Below are 22,750 nucleotides of genomic sequence, written 5' to 3' on the forward strand. Positions count from 1 at the left end.
TATACCCTAGGATATGCCGACGCTTGGTATCACATTAAAAACATACTAGTGACTGGAAAGTAAAGGAGATAATGGTTGTTTATGTGATGTCATTAGCACATTTGCTTATGATTTTCTCTCTTTAAATTGCTATTATATAATATATAGTATATGTCCTTAAACATCATGCTGCACTTAAATATTAGTGTGCCAGATTGATATACGTTGCCATTTTGAAGCCTCTAAATGTTCATTGCAAGATTCATAATTATTGTTGGTATCAAATCATGTGTTTATGTGTCAGGTATATATATGAAGGAGCAACAAACACGTTTTCTCTATGTACAGAAGCTACAATCATTTTGCCAACTGCCACATTTTCATTCTATGATATTTGCGGTGAGGAAGGCTCAAATCCACCGCAAATACCAGATAGTGAAGATGTTGACAAATGACAAAATATTTAAATTACTATATTATAAATAATAAGATATTAAAAAAATCAAATGATACATATTTTTTGGGTTTGTAAAAAAATGAGGATGTTATAAATTTAGATTAGTAGGAAATTGATAATTTTGCATAAAATTGAAAAAGGTATTGTTTTGGTTGTGATTCATTGATGGAAATCAGAACACTAAGATATAATTTTGAGATAATGTGTGAATAAAAATAGAGAAGAATTTTTTTTGATAAATTACACACATAGGTAAAATTTGGTATATTTAAAAACAGGTCATACAATGGTAAAATTTACAATTGACCTAATTAGAGAAAATAAATTAACCAGCACACTTGATCAAAAATATGCACCGGCATATTTTTTACCTTTTGAGATGGTGACTCGTACTTTCTCATATTTTCATTCTTATTTTAATTGTAAGACTCATGTGCCCACGTGTGTGCCCACTATTAATCAAAAATATGTTTAGGTAATATTGTACCCATTAAAAAATTGAGACTTTCATCGATGATAAATAACTAGTTGGTGAAACAATTTGCATTGATCATTCTAATTACTAATACTATATCCTTGTATTACAAAAATTAAATCATGCTATTTTGTACTTTTAGGGGAATGAATACAAAAATTAAATCATTACAATTAGTAATACTATATGTCAAATCCATGATCTGCATTTCTTTTATGTCATATACTTAATGAGTCATGACCTCTAGTGCCTCTCTTGTTTGTCCAAGAATATTGAATACTGTTGCTGCTATGTGAGATGATGTGAGACCAGCTACAGCCAATTGCTCAGCAGGTGAACCATGGTCAATATAAGTATCAGGAAAGACCATTGGCCTCCACTGGATAATATGAAACACATTTCAGTTTTCAGCAACTAGTTAAATGTTCACACAAACTTCAAAGATGCATGTTATATATTACAATGATGAATTTAATTCATACGCGCTGCCACCACCGTCAATGTGGGAAAAAAATTACAGCGTCAATCAATTATAATCACATATTATTAACATCGTTTAACTTTGATCATAAATATTTCTAAAGTCGCACAAATGATAGGCTATGATTTATTGATAGTGTAAAACCTTTTGAACTCTATTATTATAGTATGAAAGAATATGTAAATATTTGGCTAGGATTCATACCTTCAATTTTCCATCAAGAAGACCATCAAGGGCCATGAACTGAGCAACATGAGAACCAAATCCTCCTATTGATCCTTCTTCTACAGTGATTAAAACCTCGTGTGATTTGGCTAGGCTGCGAATGAGTGCATGATCTAATGGCTTGCAGAAACGTGCATCCGCGACTGTTACAAGCAAGCCATGATGTTCCAACATGGAGGCTGCAGCTATGCAGTTCTGAACAGCTGTTCCAAAACCCAAAAGTGCCACTCTCTCCCCTTCAACCAATATCCTACCTTTTCCAATCTGTTAACATGTCAAAACATTAAATGTTAACTTCATTTGCCAACAATGTTTTGAAGAGAAATGCTAGCAATACACAATCTTACGCAATTATTTAGTGGGATCCAAGTGAATTTATTCTAATAATAGATAAAGGATTCTGGTTAAAAATGACGTGTTTGAGAATATGTTGCTAACAATAACAGTTCTTTCTCATCATATTCATAAAGGCATAATTGTGAAGTATATATGTGACTATAATTCTAACTCACCTCAAGAGGAATGCCTCTATTCCCTGGTGGTAGTTCAACACCAGTTCCATTTCCCCTTGGAAATCGGAAACAACTAGGTCGGTCGTTAATGGCAACAGCAGTAGCAACCATGTGAATAATCTCTGCTTCATCGGAAGGAGCCATCACCACCATGTTAGGGAGACATGCCATATAGGTAACATCAAAAGAACCACAATGAGTTGGTCCATCTTCTCCAACAAATCCTGCTTTGTCGATCACGAATCTTACAGGCAGCTTTTGCAAATCCACATCATGCACCACCTTCGAATAGACATGAAATATATGCTTAAAGCGTTATGTAAAAAAATTAATGTTGTACAATATGCTATATGGGATCAGGTGCATTAGTGGAAGTATGATCGCACGTGAAAAGAAATGTGCTTTAATTATACATATTTGTTGCCTTATTATACATAGTATTAAATTACACTACCTGGTCATAAGCTCTCTGCAAGAACGATGAGTAAATTGCGCAAAAAGGCTTAAGACCTTCACAAGCTAGACCTGCAGCAAATGTAACAGCATGCTGTTCTGCTATCCCTACATCGAAGCATCTGGTAGGGAAACGGCGAAGGAAGTGATTCATGCCGGTTCCACCTCCCATTGCAGCATGGATTCCAACAATGCCTTTGTCGGCTTCTGCTTCTGCAATCAAAGCATCAGCAAAGCATGATGTGAGTACCGGTGTCGGAGCCTTGGTCTTGAACTGTTTTCCAGTTGCAGGATCAAACTTGGCAACTCCTGCAAAACTAAACCATGTTAGATACCTCTCATGAAAATAGAAAGTCAAAGATTAATTAGGATTTCTAAGGTTGAATGAGCAATAATAAGTGAATCATGTTGATGAATGACAACAATAAAATTGTAATGCCTATTGTATTGTACCATGGTACTTGTCTGCTGCTTTTTCTGCATACGAATATCCTAGGCCTTTTTCAGTGACAACATGAATTAGTACAGGACCAGTTTTCTTAGGACTCTTAACTTGTTTGAGAATGGCAACAAGATCATCAATGCTATGACCATCAACAGGACCAATATAGTCAAGTCCAAGTTCTTCAAATAGTGTTGATCCAGAACCACTGATCATGCCATGAGCATACTCATCAACCTTGGCAATAGGTCTACCATTTTGTTTAGTTACTCCCTGCATAAATGTTAATTCATAGAGAATCAGTTTTACCAAGATTTCGCAGCTATGCAAGTCTTTCCGAGTGTACTTGGATGAGGTAATTAGAAATTTTAGGAAAATTAGAGTTTTAGGCCATTCAAACGCTTCAATTGAATTTTCTTTATTTCTAATTTGCTTCAATAGGTCTACTTGGTTTAATGAAAAGTGATTCATAATGAGAATTTTAAAAGATTTGGGCCAAATTTGAAATTTCAAAAAGTTGGGAGACCAATTTTCAACATATGAAAAATAGAGACACATCTGCAATTTCTTAAAAAAATTAGGGATCGGTTTGCAAAATTTGAAAAATAAATAGTAACCAATTAGTAAGTTTTTAAAACATATAAGAATCAATTTGCATAATTTGAAATAATTATAAGGACCAATTTTAGCTTTGACAAAAATATTTCATAAAATGTGTTCATTTTGAAAATTCTCCAAATTTATCATCCAAACAGTATGATTTACGTTGAAGAAATTCAATTACAAAATGTGGCTTTTGCAAAACTACGGTAGCTCACTGTGATTTCGACAATGATCATCATAATACCCAACATACATTCACTCAATGATATAGACTTGAGAATTGTAATACTTACCTTGGCAACATCTCTCAATTCTCTTAGAGGTTTGTTTGATTGTAACCTGCTGAGAGTCCTACTCAAAGCACCAACAGGTGGTATTGGACCATCAAGATCAGCAGTAGGCAGAGAGACCTGTTTATTATCATTGAGAATAACAATCATATTAGAATTAAGATAACCAGCATTGTTCATGGCTTCAAAAGCTTGGCCAGCCGTCATAGCGCCGTCGCCGATAATGGTGATTACATTATTCTTTTCTCCCTTCAATTCCCTTCCAACAGCCATTCCTGTTTTTGCAGTAAAATGTCAAAATTTCAAGAGCCAAATCACACATCCAATTGTGCATCATAAACATGCTATGAAGCAATGACACATATATTAGACACGACACTCTCGCTAACATTAAACACTAATAATAATTTTAAGGGAAGAAACGATCAAATGTAATTACATGTATCAATGTCAAACACCAATATGTGTTGAACACTACACACTTAATTTTTTTTCTTCCAATATATCATTTCTTGTCAATTAAATAACTTTTTTTAGGGCTTCGGCTCTCTTGTATTCCAAAAAATATATAATAATAATCTTTTTTAAATAATCAGCTAAAATTTATAGTTTCAATTATTTCATCGGTAAAAGCACAAAGACTAGCACGTTAGTGTCTATCTTGACATTAGTGCTTATAATTGTATTTTCTATTTTGTTTGATTATTTCCATTTGAACATTTTATTAGAATTATTTTTATAAAAAAAGACTTATTAATTAAGTGTCTCTAAATATTTTGTCTTAGGCTTTAAAAGTTCTCTACACGGTTATACCTTCAAGTTGAAGTGTAATATATAAATTTCTTTTTTTGACAATATAGTCAGTGACATATAACTTAAAACTTAAAAGAGTAGATCTCATATCATCATCAAAATTCATTCTTCATGAAATACTTTACTACCTAGTTTTTTTTTTTTTTTGAAAGATACTTTACTACCTAGTTATTTATATAAACTATGGCCTGAAAAATTCTACCTAGAAACATAGATAAGAACAAAAAAAATACCTAGCCCTGCTGATATTGTTGTTGAGCTGTGACCAGTGCCAAAACTATCAAATTCACTCTCAGAGCGTTTTGTAAACCCACTTAATCCATCTTTCTGCCTCAAAGTATGCATCTTATTCCTTCTACCAGTGAGAATTTTATGTGGATAAGACTGCAAAATTCACACAAGTGTCATCATCCCCTAGAAAATCAACTAGTACTAACTATCAATACCATAGATTTTTTTTTTTGGGTTAATTATGTTTCTAGTCCCTATAAAATAGCGACCTTGTAAGTTTAGTCCTTACTTAATTTTAATAGCATTTTTAGTCCCTATAAAAAAAAATTTACTTATAATTTTAGTCCCTGCTAAAACAAAGTTTGATTAATTATCCTTAAACTCTTAAATTTTTGAACGATTTTTTTGAGACAGGATTAGAACACTATGAAAGGTTCGTTTACTAAAATTTAGAATTTTCAGACATGAAATGAATTAAATATGAATTTTTTAAAACGACAAAAGTTAAAGATAAAAAGTAATAAAATCTGGATGTAGAAATCAAATTTTGCGATAATTTTTTGCGGAGGAACTTTTAGTAATGTTTTAAACATGTCTGCAAAAAATTGTTCAAAAATTTAAGAGTTTAAGCATAAATTAAACAAATTTGAATTGAGTAGGGACTAATACTCAGGGCAAAAAAACAAAATTAGGGACTAAAAATGCTATTAAAATTAAGTAAGAACTAAACTTACAAGCTCGCTATTTTATAAGGACTAGAAACATAATTAACTCTTTTTTTTTAAAAAAAAGTTAATAATAATAATAATAATAATAATAATAATAATAATAATATGAGTATAATATAATCAACCTGATGACCAACATCCCACAAGATTTTGTCTATAGGAGCATTGAAAACATAATGGAGGGCAACAGTGAGTTCCACAACACCAAGGTTTGATCCCAAATGACCTCCAGTTTGGGAAACACTGAAAATAATATCTGAACGCAGCTCACGCGCAAGTTGTTTTAGTTCCTACATCAATAAATCATATATAATCAAATTCTCATATAATAACTTTGAATCCAATCCATTAACAATTTTATTATATGATGTATGAATTTGTAGTTGAAAATTCGTAATTGGCTCATAAGGGGTACCATCATAATATGGGATATCTTAGTTTATCATGCCATGTTTTTGCATTTTTTTGTTTTAAAAAAAATATATATAGTTGGATACATAGCTAATTGGATGCAATTGTCACCCCTGGTATTTGGGCACAATGTTGACATTTTCCTTTAATAAATATCATGTATATTTAAACACTTGAAGAAGAAAAAAAACATTGACATTAAAATAAAAAAAAAGATCATGACACCTGCCATATTCATTATACGTTCATTAACCATTTAAATTATTCGAAGTTTATAGTGAAATTATTGTGTCAAAATATATATGTTTCAGTTTACCTTGTTAGAAAGATTCTTCATATGAATTGGATAGTTTATGGTATCCAGGAGTGGGGTTGGTTGTCTCTCATAATGATACTCCCCCGTTTCAGATACTGATGCACAAACCCTATATGGTTTTTTCCTTACCTACATACATTCATAATAAGACATGCATTTATTTCAGAATACGAGTCACATCTCAATTTTAATGATAGAAAATAACTTCAACAGAAAAAACCAAACAAGTTGGTTTAAATATATTGATAGAAATGGGAACAAAAAAAAATATATATTGATAGAAAATAACTTCAACAAAAACAACTCAAACAAGTTGGTTTAAATATATTGTTAGTTCCCGTAATGTATCTTTTGCTTTTTAATCTTTGTGATTTTTGCTTTGTTAGCCCCAGCAAAAATATCAATTTTTTGCTTTTGCTTTTGCTTCTTGTTATTTAATTTTATTCAATGCAAAATTTATTCATTTCAAAATTTGTACTTGTAATATGTAGAACCAATTTCAATATGAAATTTTGCATTGACTAAAACAAAACATCAAGGACCAAAAGTAACAAGTTGCATATTTGCAAGAACTATGAAAAAAAATATATATTGAAGAGTCTAACAGTATATTTAAACCTTGGATTTAATTTTGGTATAAATATATGTTTAGTCTCTATAAATATACTACTTTATAATTTTAATCCATCCAGATATATCATTTTTTTGCCTTTGATGTTTTATTTTAGTCCCATCAAAGTTTCTTTTTGAAAAGGCCATGCAAAATGTGTTCATATTAAAATTATCCTTCTATGTTAACTTCAGTCCATATTTTGAGAGATTAAAATCAAATATTCTACATCATCACCATCATTAAAAATCAAATATTTTATGTATTACTGGAATGAACTTCAATATGAATTAATTATGAAATGACTAAAATAAAATAACAATGATGTAAATCAAAAAGTGGTATATTTGCATAGATTAAAAACATAGTTTTTACAAAGACTAAAAACAAAAAATAATTATATATTTGCATGTAATAAAAACATATTTAAACTTATAATTTTGTGACTAATGAGCAATTAATAATGAAATGACTAAAATAAAATAACAATGATCAAAAGCAAAAAGTAGTACATTTGCATGGATTAAAAACAAAAACATAGTTTTACAAAGATTAAAAACAAAAAATAACATATTTGCATGTAATAACAAATATTTAAACTATTAATTTTTTGAGACTGAAAATGAGCAAAGGAATAGGCCGAGTTAAGTTCAAAGTTTTACTCTTTTCACCCATTGACTCTCACAATAAAATTGAGTAACAATTATATTAAAACTCTTTAGTCCTAACCTGGTTGAGTCTGTGATGGGAGATAAGATCTGAAGTACCCCATTGATAGTTAGAACCACCAAAAGGAGTTGCTCTTTTGGGTTTTGCTGTTTGGCTCAAATGGACAGGGAGTGGTAATGTGTTACTTAGAGCCATGATAGAACACCACAACACAACACAATACAAACTAGTTGGAGAGATTAATGAATGAAATGAATGTGTACGTGTTTCATTAAACAAGATGGAAGAACATGTACTTCACGTTAATGAGTTGTACTAATAGAGGTGTGAACTAATTAATTATTTGAATTATACTTAACATGAAAGACGAGACTTAAAAAAAATGAAGAAAGAGGATGTGTGTAAGTGTAACACTCCATTTTTATATTATGTGTGAAACCGTACTAAATTATTGTGAATAAGTGATGGTTTTATTATGACTTTGATAAGTGATTTTATTTTGACTGTGTTAGTTATCTTTAAGTTAGTTTGAGAGACTATTAAAATTACTGGATGATTATTAGGAATGGATCTTGAGAACTTAAAAATGTTTGGGAGTGAGTTAGGATACGAGAAAACCAGATTTTGAACCCATCGCGTAGGCGAGGTCATTGCTCGTGTGAGTGAGCTTCAAAGAGTGGGCCAAAAATGTTTTTTTGCTAACTTCGTGTACATGGGGGGCGAGTCACGCATGTGAAGTTACCAAATTTTTCAAATTAAATCCCCGCGAACTTCGTGTACCTAAGGCTATGGGTCGTGCACGCCATGCTTCACAAAACCGATAATATTTAAGTGAGAAATCATAATCTTCGTAGGTTTAAGAACTCCCTTTGGCCGCTGCGCTTTGGTTTATGGCAGTTTAGATATGTCTCATACTCCATAATCCAAAGTTTCAATTCATGCTTTCAGTCCCCAATTTAAGCCCTTCAATCTTTGAGTATTAGTGACCTTACCAAACTCATTGGAGTTGATTGATTCCTCTGTTTTCAAGTAAATTGTTCAACCTATTTCTTTGTAATTAAATTAGAGTTTTCATTAGGTTATGATTCTAGTCCTATTTATTTAATTGGTAGATTTAATTTATTTGCTCGTAGTGTTGACCTTGTTTTTGTGCCCAAAAACCAACTTGATTGTAAAACTTCATTTAAGGTAAGGTTTTTTTTTTTTTGATTGACGGGAGGGCCGAAGCCCAAAAAGAAAAAAAATTACATCTTAATCAAATGCAAAAAAGAAATTCCTGCTTGATCAGCAGCTAACATATGACTAATTTGAGTCGGACAAGACTCATAAAACATCATTCCATGACTCATTCTACACCCCCATATTAGCTAAAGCATTGGCACAATTATTTGCTTCACGGTACGAGTGTTGAACCTTAACTTCCCATTCCATCTGTAAGAGTTGCCTAATCCTTTGAACAAGACTCCTTCCAATCGAATTGATATCCTGCCCCTTCGTAATTATGTTCACCACAACCAAAGAATCCACATGTAATTCCACACCATTCTTTTTGCACACCGGAGACCTTCCAAAACTCCCCACTACTCCGCTATAAAAGCATTACATTTTCCCAAGAATTTGGAAAATCCCCCAACCACTCTAAGGTAAAGGGTTTTAGATATCGATTGGGTTATGGTATGATAATGAAGAGTGACAAACAAGGGGTATCCAATTTCCACTTTTGTCTGGAGTCTTGTTAATTGTTAGGCTCTATTTGGGGAATTAATCGAGTAAATGTAATATTGATAAGAGACTTTTTTTACAAGATAAGAGAGACTAAAATATGAAATGAGATACATTATTAAGGTTTCACGTGCTTTATATTTTCTTTATATTGAGATACACACACACAGACACTTGATGATGTGTTTATACAATTTTGATAAATTCATGGCATATAATGATAACACTTTCTACTAAAATAGTTGTTTATCCATCGATTTCATTTTCTCATTGCATTATAGAGCGAGAGAGGGGGATAATTCATGTGATTATGTGACAATGCTTTGCTTGATTATTATAATACATGAATGAGTGCAAACGAATATGACCATCTAATTTTGTTTAATTAAAATTAATTTGACACTCGACTATGATTAACTCAAGCAAACGAATATGACCATCTAAATTTTATTCTTTCTCCCTTTTAAATGTGGTTGCTTCAAATTACTGCACGATAGTCGATAGAATAATAGAGTTTATGCCTAAAAAAAAGTCTTGCATTCAGTCTCTCATGCCTTGCTGTAGCATATGAATATCCATTATTGTAGAAGTAGTTCATAGTTATAAGTGATTACTTGATTAACAAGGAATAGTTTAGTTTTGTGACTTGTTAATCAAGTAATACAAGTTAGTTAAATTTGTTATATTACATGTTTGTCAAGCAAGTAGTTAGTTAGTTGTTGTGAGGTTTAAAAGGTTAGTTAAGGTTGCTTGATGTATAAGTAACCATGCAATGAACAATTGGATCATTCCTTTTTGTTAATAATTTTGATTCTTATCGTTCTCTTATGTATTAAATCTTTCTAAAATCTCATTTCCTTATTATTTCTTAACCTTTTCTTTCCCAAATTGAGAACCCTAGTTTGCTCCGACATCTATGTAGCTGCAACATTTTTTCCTCGAAGTGTTATGGCACATGGGAGAAATCGTGACGCAAAATATTTCTATTCAATTATATTTTAGCTTCAAATTTTTTGACAAGGACGTATTTAGTGGTTATGGGAAATATTGAAAAAGTCTTCATTTAATTAAATAAGTTAATAGAAAAAATAAATAAAAACTGAGGGATTATTCTTTTCAATGACTATGACTGCATTATGAACACGAGAATTGTACAGCTCTTTACAATTTCACTTGTCTATAATTAAATAAAGTCTTTACACCCACTTATAATAAGCGATATTTTATTTTGTTTTTTCAAGAATGACTATGATTTGAGGGCTTTACATTTGATTTTTAGAGTTTTTTTTTTTTTGAGGGAAGATTTTTAGAGTTTTTAAATCATGTTTTCATTTTGGTTTGATGGTTGTGCAAGCCATGTGATGGATTTTATGCAGTAAACTAAGGTATGTCATAATCACATTAATTAGTAAATGCATATTTGTAGAAGATAGAGAGGCCGGGAAAGATGGTGTAAACGGGTGAGCTTATAATTCATATACTGGCATGTGCCTGTGGTTATGTATACAAACAAAGTGAAATGCTAGTTCTCTCGAATTTTTTGCTCGCGATAGCATCACGATATCAGAAATTAAATGCAACAATAACTCCTTTTATTTTTTTCCACCCATGTTTTCCGGGCAATTCCTAGATCTAGCGGTTGCTGTTTGTTCGTGATCAATTACTATAAAAAAAAAAAACTAAAAAAAAAATTAATGATGTTTTATATTTTTATTTTATTTTTTGGCGAAGAATGATGTTTTATATTAAAATCACTATTGAGCTTTTTAGTCCAGTTATTCCGCGCAAAAATAAAAAAAAAAAATCTCTTTAGTCCATTATATATATATTTTTTTTTTAAATAAACGGCCTTCGGTTCAAAAAAAAACAATGTTTCTTTTTCCACCCTCCACATTTAATTTGAATTATGAAATAAGAAAAAGGCTTAATTGTATGTTTGGTCCCTTATGTTTATTTTAGTTTTCAAGTTGGTCCCTTACGTTTTGAAAGTTTCAAGTTGGTCCCTTACGTTTTAAAAGTTTTCAAGTTGGTCCCTTACGTTTTGAAAGTTTCAAGTTGGTCCCTTATGTTTATTTTAGTTTTCAAGTCGGTCCAAAACATAAGGGACCAACTTGAAAACTAAAATAAACATAAGGGACCAACTTGAAAACTAAAATAAACATAAGGGACTAACTTATTCCAACATGAGCAACGTTTTGGACCAACTTGAAACTTTTAAAACGTAAGGGACCAACTTGAAACTTTCAAAACGTAAGGGACCAACTTGAAAACTAAAATAAACATAAGGGACCAAACATGCAATTAAGCCTAAGAAAAAATAGATGGTGAGTTTTGAAATAACGAAACAATGGAGAGTGTTGAAGGGTGTTTTTAATGTGTTTTTAGGTTTTTTAAATTATATAATCCCAAATTCGTAGGGCGCACGAGAAACCATTACGATGGAAAACGAAACTATAAAAAATAGAACGAAAGACGATAATTGAAAGGTTAATGAGTTAATGGGAGCTAGTGTTGACAAGAATGCACTTAAGTGTTTTGAAAATTGTTTTGTATTCTCAACGGCACTTAAGTGCAGTTGGAATGACAGTTAATTGTTGTTCGACACCGTTTGAAATCGAACGACGTTTAATTGTCATTGGGGTAAATGGGTAATTTCAGGATGTTTGAGAGCAATTTTAGAAGTTAAAAGGGTCAATTCCTTCCCACAAGTCCAAAAAGACCCAATGCAACTGGTCCTTGAGCCTTTGAATACTTAGACCCAAATCTATCTATATTCCAAGAAACTACATAGCTGCCACAAAAAAATTTCTCTTTATTAACCCAGTGAATTTTAACACGCCACTATTTCATCAATAAGGAATTGATTCTGACATTGAAAGAGTTGATGTATAACACTCCGATTTTTTTTAAAATAATCTATTATTATTATTATTATTATTATTATTATTATTATTATTATTATTATTATTATTATTATTATAATTGTTATTATTATTATTATTATTATTATTATTATTATTATTATTATTATTATTATTATTATTATTATTATTATTATTAGTATAAATCGTTTGATATTATTAATTAAATTATTCACAATTATTGAATTATATGTAACGAGGAAGTAAATGGGTTAAGAGAAATGATATTTGTACAACCATTTTTGTACAATTTTCTTATACTCACATTATTTTCTTATTCTCTCTCTTCCTCTCTCTCTCTCTCTGTTGTTTTTGACTAATGAGAAGAGAGAACAACAAGGTTGTCCCAAAAGTTGTACTAAAAATACTTGTTCAAAGTATCATTACTCATGTGTTAATTAGTTTGTTACAGAATGGGAGAAAATAATGTTCAGGAAGAAAATAGTGTTTTGGCGAGAATAAAGAAGTAGAGTGAAAACAAAGGTGCATTAGTAAAATTGGGTAGAAAACGGGTGTAAATAGTAAGTTGTGTAGTGTTTTAGTAACTTGGATAGAGGGAGGTGTAAACAGCAAGGTTGTGTGGTTACAAAAAAGAATAGTAACCAAACTAGGGGTGCAGATAGTAATTCTGTCTAAGAATTATGTGAGAAAAATAAACCCAAGTGGTTATAAATAGAGAAGAACATTAAAGAATGAGTTAATTAAGTTTTTAGTCCCTATAAATATTCACAGTTTTGTTTTTAGCCCCTACAAAATAAAATCACACTTTTTAGTTCCTATGACATTTTTCTTAAGCATTTAAGGGACTAAAAATGCTGATGGAAAAATTTTATAGGGACTAAAAATGCTGATTGAAAATTTTATAGGGACCAAAAATGTTGATAAATTTTATAGGGACTAAAAAGTGTGATTTTATTTTGTAGGGACTAAAAACAAAATTTTGAATATTTATAGGGACCATTTACTTAATTAACCCCTAAAGAATTAGGGTTAGAGAAAAAGAAAGAAAGAAATTCAAAGAGCAAAAGAAAACTAGGGTTTCGGAGAAAGAAGGTAAGGGAAGCATAGACAGAGCTTATGGAGAGATTCAACCGTAGAAGTCACCGTTCCTGCTAAACTTGGGAGACCAAAAGTGCATTTTAGCCTAAATAAAACTATGAAGGTAGAAAGACCGTAGCACTTACTATTGTAGCGCAAACCATGTTTTACATTGTATTCATCATGCACCTCTCTTATATATGTACTCTTCCTCTTAAATATTTTCAAAACTTCCGATGTGGGATTATTTGTGTACAAATATTTGTTTAAAAAGCCTTCAAAAGGTATTAACTTTTTTCTTCTATTATTACAATTATCGTTAATTTTTAATCAAATTAGTAATAATTCCTATGAGAAAAGTACATAATAATTATAAGAAACTTGTAATAAATTACATATTATATAAGAGCATGCAAAATAATATTTTATATATATCGAGCTGGTTCATGAACCAAACGAGTCGAACCATACTCAACCCAAGTTCAACTAATTTATTTAACGATCTTAGTTTTCAACTTAAGTTCGACTCATTTGGTTCATGGACCAAGTTCAACGAATCAATTATCGAATCGAGTCTCGAACTATTTTCGAGTTGGTTCGGTTCATTGTTAACCCTAATCATAAGTGTGATAAAATTATTGATATAAATTATTAAGTATGCTAAATCGAAGGTACACTTTTAACAATAGTCTAACATTGATTTTATATCATTATAATGAACATATTAGAGATACTTGTAGCATATAAAAAGAGGAATGATGTACTTTTAGTATACAAAGGAGTTTTTGTATCTATGAGTTTAACATTGAAGAATTTTCTATCCCAAAATTTAAAATTTAATTAATTATGAGTTGATATACTTTACTTTTTTGGTGTTTTTATTTTTAGATGCTAAAATTTCAGTTTCTAATCTTCTGGTGCTAAAATTTCAGTCTACTCCGCAGGTGCTATTGTTAAAACTAAACCATCTTTCTTCAAAAAAAAAAAAAGTAAACCATCTAAATGCTAAGCTCGATGACGTAACATAATTCCTTTCAAGAAAAAATTTGTCGCATTTATGCATTCAACACATCATTCGCAGTTCATGATCTTAGTTTTTTTTGGCTTAATTCCACTTTTCCCTCATATCTTTTGCTAATTGTGCGATTTTGCACCCCCTCTTTTTTTTTGAGCGATTTTGCACCCTATTTTTTTGCCAATTGTGTTTTGTTCAAAATCATCATTAAAAGAGGGGAAATCGGGCAAAAGATGGGGTGCAAAATAGCTAAAAAAAAAGAGGGGGTGCAAAATCGCACAATTGGCAAAAAGATAGGGGGCAAAAGTGTAATTAAACACAAGAATGTCCATCTAACCAGAAAGGGGCAAAAAGATGGGGTGGAAAATCGCTCAAAAAAAAGAAGGGGTGCAAAATCGCACAATTATCGAAAGATAGGGGAAAAGTGTAAGTTTTTTTAGGGATCAACTATCTAAGTTTTACCTAGAAACAAACGATCTAAATTTTAAATCAACATATTTTTTTAAAAGGAAATATTAATAAGTGTTTTAGACACTCTTTAAGCACAAAAAATAGTAAGTTTTTATAAAAATTTGTACATTTATTACATTAAAAATTAAAGTCTTTAATTTTTTTAAAGCATATTTTTTTTATTAAAAATAGTTAAATAGTATCCCCGGATATTCGTTAACAAAACCTTTTTTAAAACGATTAAAAAATTGCATTTTAACCTAGACCATCTGATTTTGACTCAACATTCGTATGTGTGTCCAACACATGTGACATGTTATGAATTGAATAAAGTACGCGTGTGATAAGAAGGATTAAGACAGCGCGTGGTATCAGTAAGAAAACTTAAAAATGTCGTCACAATGACCCTACCGTAGAAAAATGAAAAAACAAAACTCAACAACCCATCCACCACCGTATCGTACCTTCTCCGCCAAACATCCAACAACTCTCTAACCACCACCAAAAAGCGCTTATTCCAACCGCGCTTTTTTCATAATCTCAAATGGAATCCAAACCTCAATCTCAATCCCAATCAATTCTCCCTCCAATGGACCCTCCCGAAGATCTCTCATCCGTTTGGGACCTCTCTTACCTCCTCGACTTCGACGACGATATTCCACAACTCCCTCCTCTTCCTAACCCTAACCCTAATCCAGACGAAAACGATAGGATCCGAAAGCGTGACCCGAGGTTAACTTGCTCCAACTTTCTCGCGGGTCAAGTACCATGTGCATGCCCCGAACTCGATGCTCTGTTAGAAGATAACGGTTTACCAGGGAAGAAACGAGCACGAACTGCACGCGCGGCTGCATCGGCGCGTTGTCAGGTTCCTGATTGTGAAGTTGATATTTCCGAGCTTAAAGGCTATCATCGACGGCATAGGGTTTGTTTGCGGTGTGCTAATGCTGCTACTGTTGTTCTTGATGGTGATGTGAAGAGATACTGTCAACAGTGTGGGAAGTAAGATTGATGTTGATTGTTATGAATTTTGTGATTGATGTTGATTGTTGTGAATTTTATGATGATGATGATGATGTTGATTGGGGAATTTGTTGATTATGTAGATTTCATGTTTTATCGGATTTCGATGAAGGGAAACGGAGTTGTAGAAGGAAATTGGAGCGGCATAATACTAGGAGGAGGAGAAAGGCTGTGGATTCTGCAGTAGGAGTTGATAATGAAGTTCAAACTGTCACTCAAAATGATGATTCCAATTGTGATGGAGAACTAGGAATAGGTTGGTTTATTATTATATTCAGTGATTAGTATCACACTCTTATTTATTGCTGTAAACACTTGTGAGTTGTGACACTGTTTCAGAGAAGTTATGAAAACTGCGTATAAAATGATGTTCATAGGTTGTTTTCAGCTTATTTCCGTCGGCGCATTAGGATAACTTATGAAAACAACTAATAGGTTATACAGAAGCCGTTTGACTTTATTTGTCCTGTGTTAGAAATAGCTTATTCATAGGCGCTTATTATATAAGCTGCAAAATAAACTGTTTGTGCAAACAGGGCCTATCACTCTGTCAACTGACAAGTCAATGGTTGAATAATTGTTTTTCTTCTTCAATATGATAGTATATTCTAATTTAATTTTCATGTGGCTTTATGGATGTGTATGGATCTTGCAGATTATTCGAATTTGAGTAGTGAGAATATTGAAAAAAGAGTGTTGCCGGATCATGAAGAAGAACCGGTTGTTAATGGTTCGTCAACTCCAGAGACCCAGAATATTAATGGTGACAGCGTCGTTTCCTTTGTTGCTTCTGCTGAAACACAAACGAATATTGGAAAAGATGTTTCCGATCCTTCTAAGTCGCCTTCATATTGTGACAATAAGAGTGATTATTCGTCTATGGTAGGTTGCTCTGCTTGTTTATTTATTGCTTTTCTTTCACGTGTTTATTTTTGGTGCGAGAAATTGTGGTTGGTATTTGCTGATTGAAATTTTGCTTGCAGTGCCAAACAGGCCGGGTTTCTTTTAAGCTTTACGACTGGAATCCTGCGGAATTTCCGAGAAGGCTGCGGCTCCAAGTATTTTAAAGCATTTTATTACAGTTTAGTATTTCGATTGTGGCAAGATTTTCTGCCATCTACATGTTAGTGACTGATTAACAAGCAGTCAAATGTTTTTGCAGATATTCCAATGGTTGGCAAGTATGCCTGTAGAGCTGGAGGGATATATCCGCCCTGGGTGTACGATCCTGACGATTTTTATTGCAATGCCAAATATTATGTGGATAAATGTAAGTGTTCAACTTGATGTTCTTTATATTATAGTTCTTGTACCATATCTTAAGTGCCTGTTAGGTAAAAAGAATGCTTTCGTATTACACCGGTTAAGTGCCCTGTATTAGACTTTATGGTTCTTCATTATGCCCTTCTCATGGTTGCTAGTTTTGCTACATTGAGATCATCTTTGTTTGTTCTCTAATTAGTTGTGTGCTACTACCTGCGACATTTCTCCACTCCCTCTCTGTAATGAATCAGGAATTTCGTTAATTACTAATAAAAAGAATTAAAACCCCGTTTTCAAGTATTTAGTTTTCACTGAATCTGATTGGTCCGTATTTTTTCTTTCCCTTTCTGATTTCTGACTTCATTTTGTCTCTCTTATGGATCAACCAGTTACTCAAAGACCCTATGTATTATGTGCGTGATCTCGTTGCTCCCAGAAATATGCTATCTGGAAGAGGAACCGCTCTAATTCATCTGAATGATATGATCTTCCGTGTAATGAAAGGTTTGTTTCCGTTTCATTTGTATACTTCTTATTTTTGGTTCACTCTTCTCCTAAATTATTTGAGTTGTTTTTCTGGAAGAGCATTTTAGAACCTTATTCAGGTTCCTTTTGTTATTTTTAGTTATAGGCTTCAAGTTCTGAGGGAAGCTTTCCATTGTTTAAATTAACTAGTACATTTCATTGATTACAGATGGAATTTCTGTGACAAAAGTCGAGGTAAACATGCAGGCACCTAGGCTTCACTATATTCATCCCACATGCTTTGAAGCAGGAAAACCCATGGAATTTTTCGCCTGTGGAAGTAACTTGCTGCAGCCTAAGTTTCGGTATGTAATTTTCACCTCTTCTAAACATCATTTAAAGCATGTTTTTGCATGTTCATTTGACAGACATACGCATATTTATTTGCATTATATATATATATATATTTGGCAGCGTTGGGGACCTAATGTAAGGGAAAACACACGTAGGTGGTAAGGGAAAACACATGCAGGTCACAAGGCAAGTGATAGAAACCAGAACCACACAAAGGCAATTAATAGAAAAAACAACTTAGTAACAAAATCCAGTGTTCGTATTATTCCTGAAATGAAAATATTACAGTGGAACAATATCCTTATTGCCCATTGCTGAGCTGCTACTCTGTCCATATCTAACTATGATTTTCCAAGATACCTTTCTCATACTACTCAATCCCCCATATATTAGAACCCCTCTACGCGATTTCCCCTCTCTCACTCCCCCGCTACTCGATTTTGTAATCTACTTGTCTCCACCTTAAATATAAAAACAAAAGGAATGGAGGGAGTAGCAATTAAAGCTGTATTATTAGTTTTTTAAAAACAATGATTATCTATGTTCCTAAATATGAGACCCTTGTGAAACCAATTCAAACTTTCTTGTATTAACTATTATTTCACCATAATACCCGTAATTACTTCATTTCTCTCTCATGTGAGGATCGAGGAATGAGGTTTAGTGATGAGCCCAGATACAAATTAACTATGTTGATAATTAATTACATGTAAAAGTGAGATATTGAGTCCCAATAACTTTAAGAGTAATTTTGGAAACATAACACAAATTTTAACAAATTTAATGCCACAAACCAAATTAACCAATTTTCTTAATCTGTGTAAATTTATCGAAGGGTCTTATATACGAGGGTGTAGTTAGTATATGAATGTTGAACATACCAATTAATTTATGAAGTGTATTTCACATCTAAATAATGTATCAATAAGTGTACCTAAGGTAACTTATCAATCAGTATACTCTTAGGTACTATATATTCTATTGGGGAAAAACACTGCATTACTTGAACTGAATACTAGGTACTATGATTGTAAACATCTTCAGTTGTTCTATCTGGCGTTAAGGAGAGAATATTTTATGCTGCAGAAAGTTAATAAAATGACTCTGCTCATCACAGCATCAAGTTTTGCGAATAAAACTTCATGTAAAAGGCAATTATTCATATAAATAGCTATATATTTTATTTAGGAATTGAACTTCCTTTTAGGGTTGCATTCCCATAGCATAATGATAGCACAGTTTAGTGGGTTCTACCTTTTGTTATAATCTTTTTTGGTTTCACTCCGATCTAAGTAAATTTTGGGAAATTTAATTTAATATTATATTTATCATAAAGACATAAATCACTTCGGTTGGCCTGGTGGTGTTGGTTTGGGACCTTGGAGTGTGCTCCTTCAAGGACTCAGGTTCAATTCTCCCCGTTACCAATTTCGGTGGGCTAGTTTTGCTTATTCAAAAAAATAAATAAATTATATTTATCATATTTGAGTTTTTTGTCTTTTAGTTGACACGTGTTTATGCTCATTTTCAAATGTATCATATTTGTTGAAGCCACTAGAATCGGTATAGTGGCGAGGGGTTTGGGTAGTATGCATGAGGTCATAGGTTCCGACCGCCACCATCGTACACCAAAAAAGATAGTATCATATTTATTCAGCTAGTTTAGATTTTGGTTCACTTGTCAATGTACTTCTGACTGTAATGAGGTGATATTCATGGCAGGCTTCTTGTATCATTTTATGGAAAGTATCTGAAGTGTGAGTATTGCGTTCCGTCTCCACATAACTCGGCTGAAGACAATATTTCTTGTGCTTTTGATAATCAGTTATATAAGATATGTGTCCCTCATATTGAGGAAAATCTCCTGGGGCCTGCATTTATTGAGGTAGTTTTTGACATCTTTTGTTTCCTGAACTATGCATTGACCTCCATTTCTAATTTTCTGTTTGCTATGTTTCATATCACATTGAGAAAGAACACTCGACGTTGACCAATACTTATTGTTGTATGTTTTCTTTTAAATTAGTTAACTTCATATGCATCTGTTGCAATTAAATTTTGTCCGTATGACCTGATAATTTAACAGTTCATTCTAAAAAATCATCAAACAAATTGAGGAACACTGAGACTTTAATGGGTGCAGCTGAGTACTTTGACCTTACGTATTTAGTTTAATTTGGATGTGTCATTTTCATTGGTAATTTCTTTCTATATTTATTTCTTATTTATTTTTCTGATTTCTGATAAATTAATTTCAATGCATCAAAAGATAATCATAATGCAACGTGCCAAATTCTAACATATCGTCATAGAAAGTCTTCCCGGTATTGAATTTTGCACTGATATCTTATTGGTTCTTTTCATTTAACCTGTTCTTATCTTAAGCAAATGAAATTTATCTAAGGAAGCTATTTTACTAAAAGCTGTAGTTATCATGGAAACTTTCGAATTTGGGATTTGTATTATAAAATTGGGGTTTGGCGATGTTGTATTGAATTATACTTGATCTGTAAAAAAAGCAAGAAATTTCTTGATGATTGTAACATCAAATCAAGATAAATTGCCTGAACCTTTTATTTGATGTGCCTTTGGAGGTAGCTATAACCCTGATTAAATTTCATTTATAAATTGTTTTTATCAAAATGGAATTTTTTTCGTTACCACTTCATATTTTTCCCTTTTGTGTTTCATCATATTTCTTTCCTTTCTGTAGGTTGAGAATGAATCTGGTTTATCAAACTTTATTCCTGTACTTATTGGGGATAAAGAAATTTGCACCGAAATGAAGATATTGCAACAAAAATTAGACGCTTCTCTCCTTTGTAAACAATTTCGGTCTACACCTGGCAGTTCTATTTGTAGCTCATGTGAAGCTTTTGTACATATTCACACATCATCATCAGACTTGCTTGTAGATATAGCATGGTTACTTAAAGACCCTACTTCAGAAATTTTTGACAGAATGGTATCTGCTTCACAGATTCAAAGATATTGCTATTTGTTGGATTTTCTAATATGCAATGATTCAACTATCATTTTGGGAAAAATATTGCCAAATTTGATAAGCATAACAAAAAGCATGAAATCCAATATAAGTGATGCTGACATGGACCAACTGCTGAAGGGCATGTGTAATGCTAGAGATGCTATTTGTCGGAAAGGTGGAAGTATATTTTTGAACTCCAAAATGGAAGGCTTCAAACCTGCTCAGTGCAGTTCTCAAAATGCGAAGTTATCAGTTGTTGAAGATAACAGTCAGGTTAGAGCTATTATCAGTTCTGTTTTATTCCCAAGATTATGTCATTCATTAATTTTTAGCTTTTAGATTAGATACTCCGCATTGTACTTCATGATATTTTTTTTACTATACAATCGAAAATAAAACCTAGTGGGCCATGCATTTATGTCAACTATAGATATCTCTCTCAATCTAAGGAGCCCAACTCAAGTACTCCAAACTGGTGGCAATGTGAATGAAATTGTTGGAGAATACTTTAAGCATTATATTGTATCTGACTTCAAATCCTATCCTCAATTCGTTATTTTTTTGTTGTTGAAGATTTAAAGCCATTTCTTCCACATATATTTTTAGCTCAAGAGTATGTTTTGAACTATTGATTAAGTTCTCTCAGAAAAATGGTAAAGTAGAATCACATGAAAACAACAAATTTATTTCATCTAGTAAACTCTGCTTTGGACCATCAACAATAGCTTGTGTTGGAGTTTCCATGCAAAAGATGGAGCAAAGTTCATTTTCTGATTCCGCAAATCCTAGTTGGATTGACATGTTTCTTATCTTGTACATTGATTTTTGCTTTGCAGGATATCCAGTTTAGAGCAGATGCAGAGTTGGGAGTTCCGAGCAGTCTCGCTTACGATGAAAAAAATCAGAAGATACCCCTTTTGAAAAGGGATATTATAATGAATATGGAAGAGTTGCCTAAAAGATGTGACCATCGAAATCTTACCAGGGGATTCTTGAGATCTCGACCAACTATTTTTGTGCTTGTATCACTTGTTGTTTGTCTTGCAGTATGTGTATCCATCTTTCATCATGGGAGGGTTAACGAGTTGGCAGTATCCATTAGAAGGTGTTTGTTCAACCATTGACAAATTTTTCAATTTTTTGGTACTTATATTGTGTTTGGTACATATTTGTTGTAACTCTAAATAAATAGATGTCATTAGGACAATAGATGTCATTAGGACAGCCATGTTTATTTGTGGATTTTTAATTTAGATGTCCGGGAAAAAGCAACAGGTGCTAATTATGAACCCAATTTTATGGGTTGAAGGTATAATTAGCATGCTACAAGGGTATTACAACATAATAATACATTTTGTTCATTTTTGGCTCATGCGATTGTAAAATTTAGCTATGTAATTATGCTAATTTATTTGTGCAAACGTTTGTATACAGGTTTAAGAAAAAAACATGAACTTTCAAAGTTGTGATTATCTTGCTGGAATTTTGCAAGCATGTCCTGAAAAGAAGAAATTTAATAACCATCACTGTCAAAAACGTTGGCTCTTAATGCAATGTATGAACTATAAACATGTAACGTACCTTAAAACTAAAGTAGAAGCCTTGAACTGTTTTATTGAATTGATGAAGTAAAATAAGTTTCATAGCTACTTGAATGATTACAATAAAGAAGGAAGAATCAGAGAGAAGAGTTCAGATAGAAAAGAAGATTTTGACATCACCATTTTCATCCTTTTTCCCTTGGCTTTCTCTTATTTATAAGAGTCCACATTCACATTTCCTATAATGCCCCTTTCAACTCTGACTCATTACAGAACA

At 32.3% G+C, this 22,750-nt stretch overlaps 2 protein-coding genes across 2 annotated transcripts; one reads left to right on the top strand and one right to left on the bottom strand.

Annotated features, from left to right (window-relative positions):
- Positions 1-956: 956 nt before the first annotated feature.
- On the bottom strand, positions 957-7,971 carry LOC146944384 (putative 1-deoxy-D-xylulose-5-phosphate synthase, chloroplastic). The gene is made up of 10 exons (XM_085742771.1): positions 7,756-7,971; positions 6,417-6,545; positions 5,815-5,979; positions 4,964-5,114; positions 3,921-4,192; positions 3,036-3,297; positions 2,584-2,891; positions 2,130-2,411; positions 1,597-1,881; positions 957-1,290 (listed from the first exon to the last, which is right to left on the bottom strand). The coding sequence occupies exons 1-10, from the start codon at positions 7,888-7,890 to the stop codon at positions 1,138-1,140; spliced, it is 2,142 nt and encodes a 713-aa protein (XP_085598897.1). The 5' UTR covers positions 7,891-7,971; the 3' UTR covers positions 957-1,137.
- Positions 7,972-15,293: 7,322 nt separating this feature from the next.
- SPL7 (squamosa promoter binding protein-like 7) lies at positions 15,294-22,304 on the top strand. Its single transcript, XM_085742772.1, has 10 exons — positions 15,294-15,843; positions 15,948-16,120; positions 16,520-16,746; positions 16,848-16,922; positions 17,027-17,134; positions 17,517-17,631; positions 17,822-17,957; positions 19,669-19,831; positions 20,660-21,205; positions 21,769-22,304. Exons 1-10 carry the CDS (start codon positions 15,386-15,388, stop codon positions 22,054-22,056), a joined length of 2,289 nt encoding a protein of 762 aa, XP_085598898.1. The 5' UTR covers positions 15,294-15,385; the 3' UTR covers positions 22,057-22,304.
- Positions 22,305-22,750: the final 446 nt, after the last annotated feature.

This window comes from Medicago sativa, chromosome 2, assembly GCF_051527215.1.
Source record: "Medicago sativa cultivar Bolivia chromosome 2, Bolivia_mono, whole genome shotgun sequence".
NCBI classification, from domain to species: domain Eukaryota; kingdom Viridiplantae; phylum Streptophyta; class Magnoliopsida; order Fabales; family Fabaceae; genus Medicago; species Medicago sativa.